The sequence below is a fragment of the Oncorhynchus gorbuscha genome, linkage group LG04, assembly GCF_021184085.1.
Source record: "Oncorhynchus gorbuscha isolate QuinsamMale2020 ecotype Even-year linkage group LG04, OgorEven_v1.0, whole genome shotgun sequence".
NCBI lineage: Eukaryota > Metazoa > Chordata > Actinopteri > Salmoniformes > Salmonidae > Oncorhynchus > Oncorhynchus gorbuscha.
The window spans coordinates 73,525,221-73,546,631 of NC_060176.1; the positions used below are offsets into that span (position 1 = coordinate 73,525,221).

At 43.5% G+C, this 21,411-nt stretch overlaps 1 protein-coding gene across 1 annotated transcript in view; it reads left to right on the plus strand.

Annotated features, from left to right (window-relative positions):
- LOC124034618 (adhesion G-protein coupled receptor V1-like) overlaps positions 1-21,411 on the plus strand; it is a 238,960-nt gene that overhangs the window by 209,148 nt on the left and 8,401 nt on the right. The window contains 1 exon segment of the mRNA XM_046348031.1: positions 12,624-12,745. Coding sequence (XP_046203987.1) covers positions 12,624-12,745 — 122 coding nt within the window.

The window sequence follows — 21,411 nt, forward strand, 5'->3', positions numbered from 1 at the left end:
TATTGTCTTGTTGGAAGATCCACTTGTTCCCAAGTTTCAGCCTCCTGGCAGAGGCAACCAGGTTTTGGGGAAAAATGTTCTGGTACTGGTTAAAGTTCATGATGTCGTTGACCTTAACAAGAGCTCCAGGACCAGTGGAAGCAACATGGCCTCATAACATCAACATTACTAGTTGACATTGTGAATGGGTTTTTTGTCTGCTTATGCATTCTCATTTCCACACAAAACCCACCAGAGGTGGGCGTGGCCAAAGAGCTCTATTTTCATGGCATTCTGATCAATGCACCGCTTCCAATTGCCAATGTTATTTAGCCAAATCCAGGCATGTACATTTGTTGGAATTGTATTAGTATAAAATAATATAATATTTTAATCATTTCATTTAAACTGTAATTTTTGCTCATTTTTATCAAGGATGTCAAAAATGTCAGACCCCACTGTATAGAGGTCCTTACTGCTGTGTCACAGTACCTGAGTCACGAGGCAAGGTGTGCTTGCCAGACAATATGTACCTTTGATGCAATGACCAGTGTGCACCTTTAACTGTCAACATAGAGTGGCATGAGATTTTTTTAATTTTATTTTTTATTTCACCTTTATTTAACCAGGTAGGCTAGTTGAGAACAAGTTCTCATTTGCAACTGCGACCTGGCCAAGATACGGCATAACAGTGTGAACAGACAACACAGAGTTACACATGGAGTAAACAATTAACAAGTCAATAACACAGTAGAAAAAAAGGGGAGTCTATATACATTGTGTGCAAAAGGCATGAGATAGGCGAATAATTACAATTTTGCAGATTAACACTGGAGTGATAAATGATCAGATGGTCATGTACAGGTAGAGATATTGGTGTGCAAAAGAGCAGAAAAGTAAATAAATAAAAACAGTATGGGGATGAGGTAGGTGAAAATGGGTGGGCTATTTACCAATAGACTATGTACAGCTGCAGATGTGTTATTGTGCTCTGTCTTTATGGCAGTGTTCCATGACTGCACTTTGAACTTCAACATGAGTCTGCCAAGAATGAGGAAATTAACCAATGCATTCTAGATTATGTGTAGAATATGTTGATAGCAACACAATCACATGTCCTTGTTTGAACACTTGATCCTTCTTGTTGATGTTTTGCTTTCATGTCCTTGAACTTCTGAGTTGTTTTCGGGGTGTGTTCATTAGTGCAAACAGTATCTAAACGGAAAACGTTTTGCCACAAAACAATTGTGTTTCTTAATGGAGAAGTTCAATTTAGCCTGTCCTCGTTTCGGCCCTCTTGCCTCTGTTTGTTTTAAAGTGAATACACCACATATGAGTCTGGGTCTGTTGATGAAGGCCCAATCTCTATTGATAATACACTACCCACAAATCCTCCTGCTACTGTATTTACTGTATATACCACAGCAATGATAGGATTCGGGGTGCAATCACTGGGCCTAGACAGGCTGTCACCAGCCATGGGAGGGGTCACCCAAACAGCAGACCACCTTTTTAATCCCAAATTACAGCCCATGGTTACATACTCTGTTATCTAAGGGTATGGACAGATCAAATCTGTCCTCCCACCACTTCCCCTTGTACTGAAACAGCCTCAACTTCCAGCTCACATTATGTTTATGATATATTTTAATGAGGGCACTGTCGGACATTCCAAGAGCATGAGGAACATTTACAGCCATCTCTAGTGTTGATCATATTTTATGAAGTACAATGTTCAGTATCTTCTATTATCTAATGTGGATTGCCTACTTTCTTATCATTGCACTATTAACAACACTTAACAACCTTGCTATTGGATTGCATGGGCAGAAGCTGCACAATGTTATCATTATATAATGTCATCTCACTGCCTCACACAGAATGGCTATGACTGACAGTTTGTTTGCATAGGCTGATAAAAACAATAAAACCATGGTGATGGTTGTGTTCCAAACCGATTGACCTTAGTAAAGGTCAGTGTTTATACATTACCAGTATATACTTATTTATTATCTCATTATTATACAGTACAATTTAGGAAGCCCCTGCTGATTATTTAAGAGAAAAGAGCCAACCAACACTAGGTTAGATTTGCCTTCTAGAAGCCCAGAGGGGGATTTGTGAGTCTGCCATGTAGATGTGATGACACGTTCCATTTCCCTCTTGGCTGACTCTTCCACGTTAGTACAGCAGGCCTGTAGCCAGATCCTACTGGACTGCCCAGCCACAGGACTCACACAGGAAGGCTTGGGAGAGAGTTTTGCAAGACCACATACACACAACCATGCATGAATGCACACACAACCACGCACATACAAACGATCAATTCATAACCACCGTATAACTCAAAGGGTAGGTGTGTTGCGTTGTGACAGCTGGTGACCCCTCTGTGACCCATACTCCACACAGTTTGTCTTCCCACACTGAGAAGCCTGTCAGTCCAAATATATACGGGGGTCCTTTTTCTCTTCTGATCTTGCCCAGCAAAGGGATCCCTCCCTATTTTCCTCTGGAGACTGTTTAACACAATCCTTTTGGATAGAAGTGGGCACTTTGTGTTGGTTTCTCTCTATTCCATAACATTTGTGCGTTCCAGGGAGAGAGAGAGACGGAGAGAAGGGAGGCTCTGGATAAGCGTGTCTGTTAAATGACTAAAATGTAAGCATGAAGGAAGTGTGAGTTTAAGTGAGGGGAGATCAGAAGAGAGTAGAAAAAAACCATCAACGCAGTGATAGACTGTCCTCCACTGTGTTATGTTGTGCCGTGCTGCTCCTGCTCTTCCATTTATTTATAAAAAAATAAAATAAAAATGTAACCTTTACTTAACTAGGCAAGCCAGTTAAGAACAAATTCTTATTTTCAATGACGGCCTAGGAACCAGCCATGGCTGGGTTAACTGCCTGTTCAGGGGCAGAACGACAGATTTGTACCTTGTCAGCTCGGGGATTTGAACTTGCAACCTTCCGGTTACTAGTCCAATGCTCTAATGCATTCACCACTTTCTCCTTGCTCCTCCTCAGCACCTCTCCATATCACAAAGCTATGTGGCACATCATACACAACTCCACCCCGGCTAGCTAGCACACATTCTACATAATGGTAATAGGGCTTTATTAGCCTAGGCCTGGATAGTTAACACACAGCCTCCATTATGGTAATGAGGCTTTATTAGCCTAGGCTTGGCTAGCTAGCACACATTCTACATAATGGTAATAGGGCTTTATTAGCCTGGGCCTGGCTAGCTAGCACACATTCTACATAATGGTAATAGGGCTTTATTAGCCTGGGCCTGGCTAGCTAGCACACATTCTACATAATGGTAATAGGGCTTTTTTAGCCTGGGCCTGGCTAGCTAGCACACATTCTACATAATGGTAATGTGGCTTTATTAGCCTGGGCCTGGATAGTTAACACACAGCCTCCATTATGGTAATGGGGCTTCATTAGCCTAGGCCTGGCTAGCTAACACAGCCTCCATAATGGTAACGGGGCATTATTAGCCTAGGCCTGGCTAGCTAACACAGCCTCCATATTGGTAATGGGGCTTTATTAGCCTGGGCCTGGATAGTTAACACACAGCCTCCATAATGGTAACAGGGCTTTATTAGCCTAGGCCTGGCTAGCTAACACAGCCTCCATAATGGTAACGGGGCTTTATTAGCCTAGGCCTGGATAGTTAACACACAGCCTCCATAATGGTAATGGGGCTTTATTAGCCTGGGCCTGGCTAGCTAACACAGCCTCTATAATGGTAATTTGGCCTAAATTATGCTAAATTAGGCTAAATTGGCCTAAAGTATGTCCCTCTTATTGCCCTGAATGCTTCTGCTGATCCTATAGCTATTGTATGCAGTAATCATATGCCTATGAACCAGAGTAATACTGTTGGCACTGAGGTGGTGTGCCCTAGTAGGAAGTCCACTGTGTGAAACTCACCCTGGAAAGATACAAATATTTATTTTTATTTCACCTTTATTTAACCAGGTAGGCCAGTTGAGAACAAGTTCTCATTTACAACTGCCACCTGGCCAAGATAAAGCAAAGCAGTGCGACAAAAACAACAACACAGAGTTACACATAGGATAAACAAATGTACAGTCAATAACACACTAGAAAAATCTGTATACAGTGTGTGCAAATGAAGTAAGGAGGTAAGGCAATAAATAGGCCATGGTGGCGAAGTAATTACAATTTAGCAATTAACACTAGAGTGATAGATGTGCAGATGAGGATGTGCAAGTAGAAATACTGCTGTGAAAAAGAGCAGAGCAACAAATATGGGGATTAGGTAGGTAGTTGGTTGGATTGGCTATTACAGCTGCAGTGATCGGTAAGCTGCTCTGACAGTTGATGCTTAAAGTTAGTGAGGGAGATAAGTCTCCAACTGTCTCCAAGTGATTTTTGAAATTTGTTCCAGTCATTCGCAACAGAGAACTGGAAGGAAAGGCAGCCAAAGAGGTGTTGGCTTTAGCGATGACCAGTGAAATATACCTGCTGGAGCGCGTACTACGAGTGGGTGTTGCTATGGTGACCAGTGAGGTGAGATAAGGCGGAGCTTTAGAGACTTATAGATGACCTGGAGCCAGTGGGTTTGGCGACGAATATGTAGCAAGGACCAGCCAACGAGAGCATACAGGTCGCAGTGGTGGGTAGTATATGAGGCTTTGGTGACAAAACGGATGGCACTGTGATAGACTGCATCCAATTTGCTGAGTAGAGTGTTGGAGGCTATTTTGAAAATGACATCGCTGAAGTCAAGGATTGGTAGGATATTCAGTTTTACAACAGTATGTTCGGCAGCATGAGTGAAGGAGGCGTTGTTGCGAAATAGGAAGCCGATTCTAGATTTAATTTTGATTGGAGATGCTTAATATGAGTCTAGAAGCACAGTTTACAGACACCCAAGTATTTATAGTTGACCACATATTCTATGTCAGAACCGTCCAGAGTAGTGATGCTAGTCGGGCAGGTGCGGGCAGCGATTGGCGATTTAAGAGCAGTTGGAGGCCACGGAAGGAGTGTTGTATGGCATTGAAGCTCGTTTGGAGGTTTGTTACACAGTGTCCAAAGAAGTGTGAGATGTATACAGAATGGTGTCGTCTGCATAGAGGTGGATAAAAGAATCACCCGCAGCAAGAGCGACATCATTGATATATACAGAGAAAAGAGTCAGCCCGAGAATTGAATCCTGTGACACCCCAATAGAGACTGCCAGAGGTCCAGACAACAGGCCCTCAGATTTGAGACACTGAACTCTATCTGAGAAGTAGTTAGTGAACCAGGTGAGGAAGTCATTAGAGAAACCAAGGCTGAGTCTGCCGATAAGAATACAGTGATTGACAGAGTCAAAAAGGTCGATGAAGACAGCTGCACAGTACTGTCTTTTATTGATGGCGGTTATGGTATTGTTTAGGACCTTGAGCGTGGCTGAGGTGCAGCCGTGACCAGCTCGGAAGCCGGATTGCATAGCGGAGAAGATATGGTGGAATTCAAAATGGTCGGTGATCTGTTTGTTCACCTGGCTTTTGAAGACTTTAGAAAGGCAGGGCAGGATGGATATAGGTCTGTAACAGTTTGGGTCTAGAGTGTCTCCCCCTTTGAAGAGGGGGATGACCGCGTCCGCTTTCCAATCTTTAGGAATCTCAGACGATACGAAAGAGAGGTTGAACAGACTAGTAATAGGGGTTGCAGCAATGGTGGCGGATAATTTTAGGAAGAGAGGGTCCAGATTGTCTAGCCCAGCTGATTTGTAGGGATCCAGATTTTGCAGCGCTTTCAGAACATCCGCTCCCTGGATTTGGGTGAAGGAGAAGCGGCGGGAGGGCTTGGGCCAGTTGCTGCAGGGGGTGCAGAGCTGTTGGCCGAGGTTGGGATAGCCAGGTGGAAGGCATAGCCAGCCATAGAGAAATACAGTCAAGTCTGAAGTGAACCAAGAGCTACAGTGCCTTGCGAAAGTATTCGGCCCCCTTGAACTTTGCGACCTTTTGCCACATTTCAGGCTTCAAACATAAAGATATAAAACTGTATTTTTTTGTGAAGAATCAACAACAAGTGGGACACAATCATGAAGTGGAACGACATTTATTGGATATTTCAAACTTTTTTAACAAATCAAAAACTTAAAAATTGGGCGTGCAAAATTATTCAGCCCCCTTAAGTTAATACTTTGTAGCGCCACCTTTTGCTGTGATTACAGCTGTAAGTCACTTGGGGTATGTCTCTATCAGTTTTGCACATCGAGAGACTGAAATTTTTTCCCATTCCTCCTTGCAAAACAGCTCGAGCTCAGTGAGGTTGGATGGAGAGCATTTGTGAACAGCAGTTTTCAGTTCTTTTCACAGATTCTCGATTGGATTCAGGTCTGGACTTTGACTTGGCCATTCTAACACCTGGATATGTTTATTTTTGAACCATTCCATTGTAGATTTTGCTTTATGTTTTGGATCATTGTCTTGTTGGAAGACAAATCTCCGTCCCAGTCTCAGGTCTTTTGCAGACTCCATCAGGTTTTCTTCCAGAATGGTCCTGTATTTGGCTCCATCCATCTTCCCATCAATTTTAACCATCTTCCCTGTCCCTGCTGAAGAAAAGCAGGCCCAAACCATGATGCTGCCACCACCATGTTTGACAGTGGGGATGTTGTGTTCAGGGTGATGAGCTGTGTTGCTTTTACGCCAAACATAACGTTTTGCATTGTTGCCAAAAAGTTCAATTTTGGTTTCATCTGACCAGAGCACCTTCTTCCACATGTTTGGTGTGTCTCCCAGGTGGCTTGTGGAAAACTTTAAACAATTTTTATGGATATCTTTAAGAAATGGCTTTCTTCTTGCCACTCTTCCATAAAGGCCAGATTTGTGCAATATACGACTGATTGTTGTCCTATGGACAGAGTCTCCCACCTCAGCTGTAGATCTCTGCAGTTCATCCAGAGTGATCATGGGCCTCTTGGCTGCATCTCTGATCAGTCTCCTCCTTGTATGAGCTGAAAGTTTAGAGGGACGACCATGTCTTGGTAGATTTGCAGTGGTCTGATACTCCTTCCATTTCAATAGTATCGCTTGCACAGTGCTCCTTGGGATGTTTAAAGCTTGGGAAATCATTTTGTATCCAAATCCGGCTTTAAACTTCTTCACAACAGTATCTCGGACCTGCCTGCTGTGTTCCTTGTTCTTCATGATGCTCTCTGCGCTTTTAACGGACCTCTGAGACTATCACAGTGCAGGTGCATTTACACAGAGACTTGATTACACACAGGTGGATTGTATTTATCATCATTAGTCATTTAGGTCAACATTGGATCATTCAGAGATCCTCACTGAACTTCTGGAGAGAGTTTGCTGCACTGAAAGTAAAGGGGCTGAATAATTTTGCACGCCGAATTTTTTAGTTTTTGAATTGTTAAAAAAGTTTGAAATATCCAATAAATGTCGTTCCACTTCATGATTGTGTCCCACTTGTTGTTGATTATTCACAAATGTTTGAAGCCTGAAATGTGGCAAAAGGTCGCAAAGTTCAAGGGGGCCGAATACTTTCGCAAGGCACTGTATACTTTCTGGGTGATTTAAATATTTACTGGCTTTCATCAGGCTGCCCACTCAAGAGAAAGCTTCAAACTGTAACTAGTCCCTGCAACCTGGCTCAGGTTAACAGCACAGGAATGAAATCATCAACATGTATTGATCATATCTTAACTAATGCTGCAGAAATGTGTTTGAAAGCAGTATCCAAATCCATCATATCTCGTGATCACAATACAGTAGCCATATCTAGGAAAACCAAAGTTCCAAAGGCTGGGCCTAATGTTGTGTATAAGAAGTCATAAAAAAACGTTTTGTAGTGATTCCTATGTTGTAAATGTGAAGAATATTTGTTGGTCCGTGGTGTGTAATGACAAGCAACTAGACGCTGCACTTGACACATTTGTGAAATTGCTTATTCTAGTTACTAATAAGCATGCACCCCATTACGAAAATGACTGTGAAAACTGTTAAATTCCTGTGGATTAATGAGGAATTGAAAATGTGTATGCTTGAGAGGGATGAGGCAAAATAAATGTCAAATAGGTTCTGGCTGTACAAAAGATTGGCAAACGTACTGTAAATTGAGAAATTGTGACTAAACTGAATAAAAAGAAGATGAAACTGCACTATGAAATAAAGATAAATTACATAAAGAATGATAGTAAGAAGCTTTGGAACACTTTAAATTACATTTTGGGTAAAAAAGGGCAAACTCAGCTCCATAATTTGTTGAATCAGATGGCTCATTCATAAAAAAAACACTGATATTGCCTACTACTCTAATTATTTTTTGATTGCCAATATTAGCAAACTTAGGCATAACATGCCAGCAACAAATGCTGACACTACACATCCAAGTACATCTGACCAAATTATGAAAGACAAGCCTAGTAAATTCCTTAAAGGAAGTGTAGAAGAGGTGAAAAAAGTATTATTGTCTATTAACAATGACAAGCCACCTGGGTCTGACAACAAATCACTCAGGATAATAGCAGACAATATTGCCACTCCACATAAAGCAACTCATGCCAGCAGTAAAATTTGATTTCAAAAACAGAAAAAAATACACCTTATGAAACAACGGGGACTGTGAGGCAACACAAACAGACATGCATACAAACACACGATAGCATATGCACTATACACACATGTTGTAAGGGGTGCGTAACTGGTGGCAGGGAAGTCAGACACCGGAGAGCAGAACTGGGTAATAACCGGAGCAGTTTAATATCAAAACCAACAGCATCGAGAAATACAAATTATGGGTACAAAACCCGTCGTGCACCAGTCAAAATGTGCACAAGCACTTACAACAAACAATTTCACACACAGACATGGGGGGGAACAGGGAGTTAAATACGCAACAAGTAATGAGGGAAATGTAAACCAGGTGTGTGGGAAAACAAGACAAAACAAATGGAAAATTAAAGGTGGATCGGCGATGGCTAGAAGACAGGTGACGTCAACCACCGAACGCCGCCCGAACATGGAGAGGAACCGACTTTGGAGGAAGTCGTGACACATGCACACATGGATTTGTGTTATCGATATGTGATAGTAGAGTAGAGGCCTGAGGGCACACACTGAGTATATTTTAAATCTGTTATGAATGTATTGTAATGTTTTTAAAATGTATAACAGCCATCATTTTGCTGGGTCCCAGGAAGAGTACAGTGGCTTGTGAAAGTATTCACCCCCCTTGGCATTTTTCTTATTTTGTTGCCTTTACAACCTGGAATTAAAATTGATTTTATTCTGAACAAACAAGAAATAAGACAAAAAAAAAACTGAAAACTTGAGCGTGCACAACTATTCAGCCCCCCAAAGTCAATACCTTGTAGAACCACCTTTCGCAGCAATTACAGCTGCAAGTCTCTTGGAGTATGTCTCTATAAGCTTGGCACATCTAGCCCCTGGGATTTTTGCCCATTCTTCAGGAAAAACAGCTCCAGCTCCTTTAAGTTGGATGGTTTCCGCTGGTGTACAGCAATCTTTAACTCATACCACAGGTTTTCAATTGGATTGACCTCTGGGCTTTGACGAGGCCATTCCAAGACATTTAAATGTTTCCCCTTCAACCACACGAGTGTTGCTTAAGCTGTATGCTTAGGGTCATTGTCCTGCTGGAAGGTGAACCTCCGTCCCAGTCTCAAATCTTTGGAAGACTGAAACAGGTTTCCCTCAAGAATTTCTCTGTATTTAACGCCATCCAACATTCATTCAATTCTAACCAGTTTCCCAGTCCCTGCCGGTGTTCTCGGGTGTTGTGAGGTGTTGGGTTTACCCCAGACATAGCGTTTTTCTTGATGCCCAAAAAGCTCAATTTTAGTCTCATCTGACCAGAGTACCTTCTTCCATATGTTTGGAGAGTCTCCCACATGCCTTTTGACAAACACCAAACATGTTTGCTTATTTTTTTTTTTCCACTGTGGAGCTTTGCAGCTCCTTCTGGGTTATCTTTGGTCTCTTTGTTGCCTCTCTGATTAATGCCCACCTTGCCTGGTTAGTGAGTTTTGGTGGGTGGCACTCTCTTGGCAGGTTTCTTGTGGTGCCATATTCTATCCATTTAAAAAAAAAAGATTTAATGGTGCTCCATGGGATGTTCAAAGTTTCTGATATTTTTTATAACCCAACCCTGATCTGTACTTCTCCACAACTTTGTCCCTGACCTGTTTGGTGAGCCCCTTGGTCTTCATAGTGTCACTTGCTTCACCTTGCTTCGTGGTGTTGCAGACTCTGGGGCCTTTCAGAACAGGTGTATATATACTGAGACACATTTTTTATTTTACCTTTATTTAACTAGGCAAGTCAGTTCAGAACAAATTGTTATTTTCATTGACGGCCTAGGAACAGTGGGTTAACTGCCTTGTTCAGGGGCAGAATGACAGATTTTTACTTTGTCAGCTCTGGGATTTGATCTTTCAACCTTCCGGTTACTAGTCCAATGCTCTAACCACTAGGCTACCTGTCGCCCCAAATCAGATCATGTGACACAGGTGGACTTAATTAATTAAATAACGAGACTTCTGAAGGTAATTGGTTGCACCAGATCCTATTTAGGGGCTTCATAGGAAAGGGTTTGAATACATATGCACGCTCCACCTTTAAAAAGAAAAAATAATAATTTGAAACAAGTTCATTTTTTTCATTTCACTTCACTAATTTGGGCTATTTTGTGGATGTCCATTACATTAAATCCAAATAAAAAATGGCAAGGGGGGTGTGTACGTTTGCAAGGCACTGTAGCTGCTGCCTTGAACCCACTCAACATCCCTGTCATTATATAGTCGCTCTTTGTGCTCCCTGTGATTAACACGCTAGGTATTAATGAGCACAGAAACAAAACACTCTCTCTCTCTATCTCCATATCTTCCTCCCTCTTTCTCTCTATCTCCATCTCTTCCCCCCTCTCTCTCTATCTACATCTCTTCCTCCCTCTCTCTATCTCCATATCTTCCTCTCTCTCTCTCTATCTCCATCTCTTCCTCTCTCTCTCTATCTACATCTCTTCCTCCCTCTCTCTATCTCCATATCTTCCTCTCTCTCTCTCTATCTCCATATCTTCCTCTCTCTCTCTCTATCTCCATATCTTCCTCTCTCTCTCTATCTCCATATCTTCTATCTCCATATCTTCCTCTCTCTCTCTATCTCCATATCTTCCTCTCTCTCTCTCTATCTCCATATCTTCCTCTCTCTATCTCCATATCTTCCCTCTCTCTCTCAATCTCCATATCTTCTCTCTCTCTCTCTCTATCTCCATATCTCTCTCTCTCTCTCTATCTCCATATCTTCCTCTCTCTCTCTATCTCCATATCTTCATCTCTCTATCTCCATCTCTTCCTCTCTCTCTCTATCTCCATCTCTTCTCTCTCTCTCTCTCTCTATCTACATCTCTTCCTCCCTCTCTCTATCTCCATATCTTCCTCTCTCTCTCTCTATCTCCATATCTTCCTCTCTCTCTCTCTATCTCCATCTCTTCCTCTCTCTCTCTATCTACATCTCTTCCTCTCTCTCTCTATCTCCATCTCTTCCTTTCTCTCTCTATCTACATCTCTTCCTCCCTCTCTCTATCTCCATATCTTCCTCCCTCTCTCTATCTCCATATCTTCCTCCCTCTTTCTCTCTATCTCCATCTCTTCCTCCCTCTTTCTCTCTATCTCCATCTCTTCCCCCCTCTCTCTCTCTTGCTGTATGAATGCACTGCACCTTTTAATGACTCAGCCCTCTCTTGGATGCAAGTTCTGGTTTTGTTTGTTGTCAAAGAGGAGGATCAGGCCAGCTAATATAGTGGAGGATCAGGCCAGCTAATATAGTGGAGGATCGGGCCTGCTAATATAGTGGAGGATCAGGCCTGCTAATAAGGTGGAGGAACAGGCCATGGTATAGCATCACCCTGGTATATTATCTACGTGGTATATCATTACCCTGGTATCGCATCAACCTGGTATATTATCTACCTGTTATATCATTACCCTGGTATAGCATCACCCTGGTATATTATCTACCTGGTATAGCATCTTGCTGGTCAAGCATTTCCCTGGTGTAGCATCTCCCTGGTATATAATCTACCTGGTATATTATCTACCTGGTATATAATCTACTTGGTATGGCTCTGTCCCCTATCTGTTTTGGTCAGTTCTGTCCTTATAAAATGTGGGTTACCAGGACCACTCACTTTTAGGTCCTACCAGCAGGTGTAGGGACTGCTTACAGCCCAGTCTCAGCTGAGCACTTGGCACAGCGTCCAGTCAGTGCACGTGTGCGTTCGTGGTTGTAGGAGGATGTTCGTGCGTGGAGACAGGTTTACTGTACCAGGCAGCCCTGTGCCAGGATCTGTGACCTACAGTAAAGCCTCCAGATTAAGAGTGGCTTCATTTAACCAGCCCTAAGGGCCTGGTCTCTGGTCTCTGCCCCGGTCCCAGCTCACTACAATATACTGGGCCACAGCCAGGCCTGGACAGAGAGCAGAGATCATTTAGAACACTCTGAACTTTTAGGAAAAACTCCCAATTTCTGATCGTCATAGAATGAATACATTATATTTAACCTAAGAATGTCATTATATGTGTGTGTGTCTGTGTGTGTTAACTGTGTATTAGAGTGACTCTGCGCTGTGTGTTTCAGAGGTGCCCATGGTGCTGTACCTGTTTGCCCTGGTGTCCCTGGTGTTGCTGTGGGCAGGACTACACATGGGCTACAGATACCTGTGGATGCTCATCCTCTACGCCATCTTCAACCTCCTGCTGGTAAGGTATCATCATTGTGTGTGTCTTATTGACTCTCTTTTTCTGTCAAAACTTAAGGAAAATCTTTCTTAGTTTTGTAAATGTTACAACAGCACACTTAGATACAGCAACTTCCTAGATACTTGAGAGGCCAGATGTGTAATAACTCTCCTCAGGTTCAGTAACTCTCCTCAGGTTCAGTAACTCTCCTCAGGTTCAGTAACTCTCCTCAGGTTCAGTAACTCTCCTCGGGTTCAGTAACTCTCCTCAGGTTCAGTAACTCTCCTCAGGTTTAGTAACTCTCCTCGGGTTCAGTAACTCTCCTCAGGTTCAGTAACTCTCCTCAGGTTCAGTAACTCTCCTCAGGTTCAGTAACTCTCCTCAGGTTCAGTAACTCTCCTCGGGTTCAGTAACTCTCCTCAGGTTTGTTTTTTTGCCAGTGTGTGTGAGTGCAGAATAGCCTCTCTCCTTCTCAAAGCTCATAGCTCTCTGGAGGCACACCAGTACTATGTATTGATCCCTTAAAGGGACACACACACACACACGTGGGGCCCAACAGTGCAGTGGCTTAAAGGGATACTTTGGGATTTTGGCAATGAGGCCCTTTATCTACTTCCCCAGAATCAGATGAACTCATGGATATCATTTTTATGTCTTTGCTTGCGGTTTGAAGGAAGTTGCTAACCATCGCTAGCACAACGCTAGCACAACGCTAGCACAATTTCTAACTAGCATTAGCACAATGCCTAGAAGTCTAGCTAGCAGATACCCACAGACTTCCAGTCATTGTGCTAACAGTAGTTAGCATTGGCTAGCAAAACTACCTCTAAATTTCTTATACTGGACACGGAGACATAAAAATGGTGTCCACGAGTACATCGGACTCTGGGGAAGTAGATCAAGGGCATTTTAAGTATCATTTTAAGCCACTGCACTGTTGGGCCCCGTGTGTGCGTGTGCGCGTTTGCGTGTTGGTCTATTGATGTGTGCCTGCATGCCTTGATGTGTGTGTGTGTGTGTGTGTGTGTGTGTGTGTGTGTGTGTGTGTGTGTGTGTGTGTGTGTGTGTGTGTGTGTGTGTGTGTGTGTGTGTGTGTGTGTGTGTGTGTGTGTGTGTGTGTGTGTGTGTGTGTGTGTGTGTGTGTGTGTGTGTGTGTGTGTGTGTGTGTGTGTGTGTGTGTGTGTGTGATGAAGGGTGTTCAAGTTGCCTTTGAAGCCTACCTTTTGATGTCTGGCCCTGCCAGTGTGAGCTCTATTTGAGTGAAGATAGCATGAGGACTATCGTAGATACTGTATCTCCAGAGAGTGGCGGCCAGACCACTCTCTCAGTACTCTCAGTACAGAGTGGGAATGCATATCAGAGAGGGTGAGACTGAGAGAGGAGACGGGGCCATTCGTAAGATGGAGAGAACTTAATCATCATGTACTTCTGTACAGCGCTGTATGATCTACAGCCACTAGTACATAACATCTTGTTTAATAATGGTTGCATAACTGACAATGTGCTGAAAGATGTTTGAACTATCAATGCCTAATTCATTGTCTGTTGCTAGTTGAGGGTAGGCTCCACACACGTAAGTGTATAATTTTATTTTTGTATTTATTTTATTTACAACATTGGAACAATTGTTGCATTAGGTAGGCGGTGGACTAGACAGCGGCATAATTGTTCTTTTAGTCCTTGTGAATGTCTCTGTTAGCTGTCAATTTTTCTCCCAGACGTCTTTGTCCATTAAGTGTGTCACACAGGTCCGTGGCTCTATGTAGAGGACCCCTGGCTCAATAAGCTGCAGACATCAAAATCAAATCAAATTGTATTAGTCACATCTGCCGAATACAACAGGTGTAGACCTTACAGTGAAATGCTTACTTACAAACCCCTAAACAACAGTGCTGTTATTAGTAATTAAAGAGCAGCAGTACAAATGTACAATATATACAGGGGGGTGCCGGTACAGAGTCAATGTGCGGGGGCACCGGTTAGTTGAGGTAGTATATACATGTAGGTAGAGTTATTAAAGTGACTATGCATAGATAATAACAGAGAGTATCAGCAGTGTAAAACGGGGGGAGGCAATGCAAATAGTCTGAGTAGCCATTTGACTAGATGTTCAGGATTATGGCTTGGGGTAGAAGCTGTTTAGAAGCCTCTTGGACCCAGACTTGGCGCTCTGGTACCGCTTGCCATACGGTAGCAGAGAGGAGTCTATGACTAATGTGGTTGGAGTCTTTGACAATTTTTAGGGCCTTCCTCTGACACCGCCTGGTATATAGGTCCTGGATGGCAGGAAGCTTGGCCCCAGTGATGTACTAGGCAGTGATGCAACAAGTCAGAATGCTCTCGATGGTGCAGCTGTTTGTTTTTTGAGGATCTGAGGACCCATGCCAAATCTTTTCAGTCTCCTGAGGGGGATAGGTTTTGTCGTGCCCGCTTCACGAATGTCATGGTGTGCTTGGACCATGTTAGTTTGTTGGTGATGTGGATTCCAAGGAACTTGAAGCTCTCAACCTGCTAAACTACAGCCCCGTCGATGAGAATGGGGGTCGTGCTCTGTCCTCTTTTTCCTATAGTCCACAATCATCTCCTTTGTCTTGAACACGTTAAGTGTCCTTAGCTTACTGATGAGCTTTGAGGGCACTACGGTGTTGAACACTGAGCTGTAGTCAATGATTAGGATTCTCACATAGGTGTTCCTTTTGTCCAGGTGGGAAACGGCAGTGTGGAGTGCAATAGAGATTGCATCATCTGTGGATCTGTGGATCTGTTGGGGCGGTATGCAAATTGTGAGTGAGTCTAGGGTTTCTGGGATGATGGTGTTGATGTGGGCCATGACCAGCCTTTCAAAGCACTTCATGGCTACAGGCGTGAGTGCTACGATTATTATTATTATTAAAATGTCAGTGAAGACACTTGCAAGTTGGTCAGTGCATGCTCGCAGTACACGTCCTGGTAATCCGTCTTGCCCTGCGGCCTTGTGAATGTTGACCTGTCTAAAAGTCTTACTCACATTGGCTGCGGAGAGCGTGATCTTCCGGTACAGCTGGTGCTCTCATGCATGTTTCATTGTTATTTGCCTCGAAGCAAGCATAAAAGTAGTTTAGCTCGTCTGGTAGGCTCGTGTCACTGGGCAGCTCTTGGCTGTGCTTCCCTTTGTATTCTGTGATAGTTTGCAAGCCCTGCCACATCCGACGAGCGTCAGAGCCAGTGTAGTACTACTCGATCTTAGTCCTGTATTGACGCTTTGCCTGTTTGATGGTTCGTCGGTGGTCATAGCGGGAGCTTCCGGGTTAGAGTCCCGCTCCTTGAAAGCAGCAGCTCTAGTCTTTAGCTCAGTGCGGATGCTGGCTGTAATCCATGGCTTCTGGTTGTTGTATGTACGTACAGTCACTGTGGGGATGATGTCATCGATGCACTTATTGATGAAGCCAATGACAGATGTGGTGTACATCTGTCATCTGTGCTAGAAAAACAGTCCTGTAGCTTAACATCTGCTTCATCTGACCACTTTATTATTGATTCTAGTCACTGGTGCTTCCTGCTTTAGACATTTTTTTTAAACTAGGCAAGTCAGTTAAGAGCAAATTCTTCTGTAGCTCAGTTGGTAGAGCATGGCGCTTGTAACGCCAGGGTATTGGGTTCGATCCCCGGGACCACCCATACGTAGAATGTATGCACACATGACTGTAAGTCGCTTTGGATAAAAGCGTCTGCTAAATGGCATATATTATTATTTATTACAATGATGGCCTTGTTCAGGGGCAGAACAACAGAGTTTTTCCTTGTCAGCTTGGGGATTCTATCTAGCAACCTTTCAGTTACTGGCCCAACGCTCTAACCACTAGGATACCTGCCGCGGGAAGAATGTCACGATGACAATAACTGATGTGCTTAGAAACCCAAGCCATTCACAAACACCCAACTATGAAGTCATCTGATCAGATGTCCAGCCTGACCAACGGTATGACCTACTTCCTCCAATGTTATCCAGTTGATATCAAGACTTCATGGAGATCAATCGAGTGTCTTTGTCTAAGACATGGCTTTGTTTCACAGCCTGTCATTTATGGCTTCCCTGCTACAATAAGCTCCAGTACAGGACAAATCCCCTGAAGATGTAGAGAGAGGCCAACTAACACTTTCCAGGGAGTGTTCTCTGTCAGACAGGAATAATTTATCTGGAACAGACAGTTTCCTTTTCTACATGTAATGAGTTTACAAAGCGAGCTGTGTTCAAGACCATTGATTGAACTCTAAACAAATACATCTGACCTAGATATTCCAGAGCGCTCCTACTACTACTGCTACTGCTACTCGTACTCCTACTGCTACTGATACTGCTACTGCTACTCTTACTCCTACTCCTACTGCTACTCTTACTCCTACTCCTACTGCTACTCTTACTCCTACTGCTACCCCTACTGCTACTCCTGCTACTCCTGCTACTCCTACTCCTACTGCTACTCCTGCTACTGCTACTCCTACTGCTACTTCTACTGCTGCTACTCCTGCTACTGCTATTCCTACTCCTACTCCTACTGCTACTCCTGCTACTGCTACTCTTACTCCTACTGCTTCTCCTGCTACTGCTACTCCTACTGCTAATGCTACGGCTACTCCTACTGCTATTCCTGCTACTGCTACTCCTACTGCTAATGCTACGGCTACTCCTACTGCTATTGCTGCTCCTACTGCTACTGCTACTACTCCTACTGCTGCTCCTACTGCTACTGCTACTCCTACTGCAGCTAATCCTAATCCTACTGCTACTACTCCTGCTACTGCTACTACTCCTTCTGCTACTCCTGCTACTCCTGATACTATTAATACTACTACTGCTACTTCTACTGCTGCTCCTGCTACTCCTACTCCTGGTACTACTCCTGCTACTCCTGCTACTGCTATTCCTGCTACTGCTACTCTTACTCCTACTCCTATTCCTACTGCTACTCCTGCTACTCCTACTGCTAGTGCTACAGCTAGTCTTACTGCTATTCCTGCTATAGCTACTGCTATTTCTACTCCTACTGCTGCTACTTCTACTGCTCCTCCTGCTACTCCTACTGCTACTCCTGCTCCTACTGCAGCTACTCCTAATCCTACTGCTATTCCTACTGCTACTGCTATTCCTACTGCTACTCCTGCTACTACTACTGCTACTTCTACTCCTACTACTACTGCTGCTACTACTGCTGATACTTCTGCTCATCCTACTGCTACTCCTCCTGCTACTCCTATTGCTACTGCTACTCCTACTGCTACTCTTGCTGCTCTACTACTGCTGCTACTCCTGCTGCTACTCGTATTGCTACTGATGCTCCTACTGCTACTCCTGATACTACTGCTGCTCCTATTGCTACTCCTATTTCTACTGCTACTCCTACTGCTACTGCTACACCTATTGCAACTGCTACTCCTATTTTTACTGCTACTCCTACTGCTACACCTACTGCTACTCCTACTGCTACTCCTGCTGCTACTCCTACTGCTACTCCTACCTTTACTGCTACTCCACTGCTACTCCTACTGCTACTCCTGCTGCTACTCCTACTGCTACTCCTACTTTTTCTGCTACTCCACTGCTATTCCTGCTACTGGTATTCCTACTCCTACTGCTACTCCTACTCCTACTGCTACTGCTAATGCTACTGCTACTGCTACTGCTATTCCTACTGGTACTCCTATTCCTACTGCTACTACTCCTACTGCTACTCCTACTCCTACTCCTACTGCTACTGCTACTCCTACTATTCCTACTGCTGCTACTCCTACTCCTACTTCTTCTCCTCCTCCTACCTCTACTCCTATTGCTACTGTTACTGTTCTCTCTCCTAGCGATGCCAGCGTCGGGCTGTTTTGAACCTGTTGTGAAGCTGTTGCTGTCAGCAGGAACACAATTAAAGGACAATTGTTCTGCTTTGAGAGTCTGCATTTACAGAGGAAAAACCATTTGTTTTGTGGGGAGATGAGGAACATTGAGATCAGAGCACTGATATTTGTGTCATGGCACAGTCATTAAGGCTACGTCATCACCAACACTAATGGACATTAATAGAGTGGAATCAACAGACAGGAAATGTAAAGTACAGTGCTGCATTAGTTTGAATTAGGTTTTTAAAATTAGCATCATTGAAATTATAATTTCATTAGGATTTATGATATAATCACATTCATTCTATGTTGCGTGGAGTGAGGTTTATATGTGTATGGCAAGATAGCAAATCTTCAGATCACGGTTTACTGTTGTGGCTGCTATAAGCCTCAGAAACCCTAAGGAATCATTTCAATGACGTAGGTTATCCTAGCTATCTATTGAGTTGGTATAGTATCTGATTATCACACTTGCTTCTGTCCTGTAGCATTTTTTTCCCCACAGTTGCTTATGTGCCTCTATGCTATTGCACACTTGGCAATTTCACTCTCATTCAGGATGTTTTGTGTTATCTCCCTCATGCGGTACATTTTCCATGAGGATCATTTTCCATGTTGTTATTGTTGTTGGAGTGACTGTTTCTTTGACTGTGAAAGGCTGTTTGTTTCTGCTCACAACAGCTGTGTGTGTGTGAGTGTGTGTGTGTGTGTGTGTGTGTGTGTGTGTGTGTGTGTGTGTGTGTGTGTGTGTGTGTGTGTGTGTGTGTGTGTGTGTGTGTGTGTGTGTGTGTGTGTGTGTGTGTGTGTGTGTGTGTGTGTGTGTGTGTGTGTGTGTGTGTGTGTGTGTGTGTGTGCAAACATGCAAAGAAGGTATTTTCTCTGCATCCATTTCAACTCTATAGACATTGTGAATGCTATGGCTGTATTCTACCATCTCTAAACCACAGCAGCATCACTACATGCAGTAGTCCACCGAGCAGCCGTTAGCCAGCTGGCTCCAACACACTGGCTATATTTCCTACATCCTGGTTAGTGGTTAGTTAGCACTGCTCTGAAGCTACTAGGCTACATCAGAGGACATTTGTACAAGATGGGCAAAAATCAGCGAATGGATAAAATATTTCTGAGAAGACTTTGGGCCCTATCACATCTAGGGAACTAGAAGCTGGTAACTTGATGTCCAGGATGGTTATTTTCTTGCATTGCAGAGATGTAAGCCTGGAATGAATGGGTCAAGTAAACAAATAAATGTTTCAGTGTGTTCCAGGTACAGGGCATTCAATAAAATATTCAGACCCCTTGACTCTTTCCACATTTTGTTACGTTACAGTCTTATTCTAAGATTGATTAAATTGTTTTTTTTCCCCCTCATCAATGTACACACAATACCTCATAATGACAAAGCAAAAACAGATTTTTATTTTATTTTAGCAAATGTATAAAAATACAAAACTGAAATATAACATTTACATAAGTATTCAGACCCTTTGCTCAGTACTTTGTTGAACCACCTTTGGTTACAGCCTCGAGTCTTCTTGGGTATGACGCTACAAGCTTGGTACACCTGTATTTAGGGAGTTTCTCCCATTCTTCTCTGCAGATCCTCTCAAGCTCTGTCAGGTTGGATGGGAGCTTCGCTGCACAGCTATTTTCAGGTCTCTCCAGAGATGTTAGATCAGGTTCAAGTCCAGACTCTGGCTGGGCCACTCAGAGACATTCAGAGACTCGAAGCCACTCCTGCGTTGTCTTGGCTGTGTGCTGAGGGTCGTTATCCTGTTCAAAGGTGAACCTTCACCACAGTCTGAGGTCCTGAGCGCTCTGGAGCAGATTTTTATCAAGGATCTCTCTGTACTTTGCTCCGTTCATCTTTCACCATAGGGATGGTGCCAGGTTTCCTCCAGACATGATGCTTGGCTGTCACACCCTGACCTTAGTATTCTTTGTTTTCTTTGTTATTTTGGTTAGGTCAGGGTGTGACATGGGTGATGTATGTGTTTTTCGCTTGTCTAGGGGTTTTGTATGTTTATGGGGTTGTTTCCTGCCTAGGTGTTTTTGTAAGTCTATGGTTGCCTAGATTGGTTCTCAATTAGAGAATTAGAGAATTAGAGTCTATCATTGTCTCTGATTGGGAACCATATTTAGGCAGCCATATTCTGTGGGTATTTTGTGGGTGATTGTTCCTGTTCCAGTGTTCACGTTACTGGATGGGACTGTTTCGTCGGCGGTCCTTTTTGTTGTTTTGTTTGGTGATTAAGTATTCCCATTAAATATGGATTATCATCACGCTGCATCTTGGTCCTCTTCTCTTTCACCCGAAGACAGTCGTTACATTGGCATTCAGGCCAAAGAGTTCAATCTTGTTTTTCATGGTCTGAGAGTCCTTTAGGTGCCTTTTGGCAAACTCAAAGTGGATTGTCATGCACCTTTTACTGAGGTGTGGTTTCCATCTGGCCACTCTACCATAAATGCCTGATTGGTGGAGTGCTGCAGAGCTGGTTGGCCTTCTGGAAGGTTCTCCCATCTCCACAGAGGAACTCTGGAGCTCTTTCAGAGTGAGCATCAGTTTCTCCCCGACCAGGGCCCTTCTCCCCAGATTGCTCAGTTTGGCCTGGCGGCCAGATCTAGGAAGAGTCTTACTGGTTCCAAACTTCTTCCATTTAAGAATGATGCAGTCCACTGTGTTCTTGGGGACCTTCAATGCTGCAGAATTGCTTTGGTACCCTTCCTCAGATCTGTGCCTCGACACAATCCTGTCTCTGATCAATTTAATTTACCACAGGTGAACTCCAATAAAGTTGTAGAAACATCTGAAGGTTGAC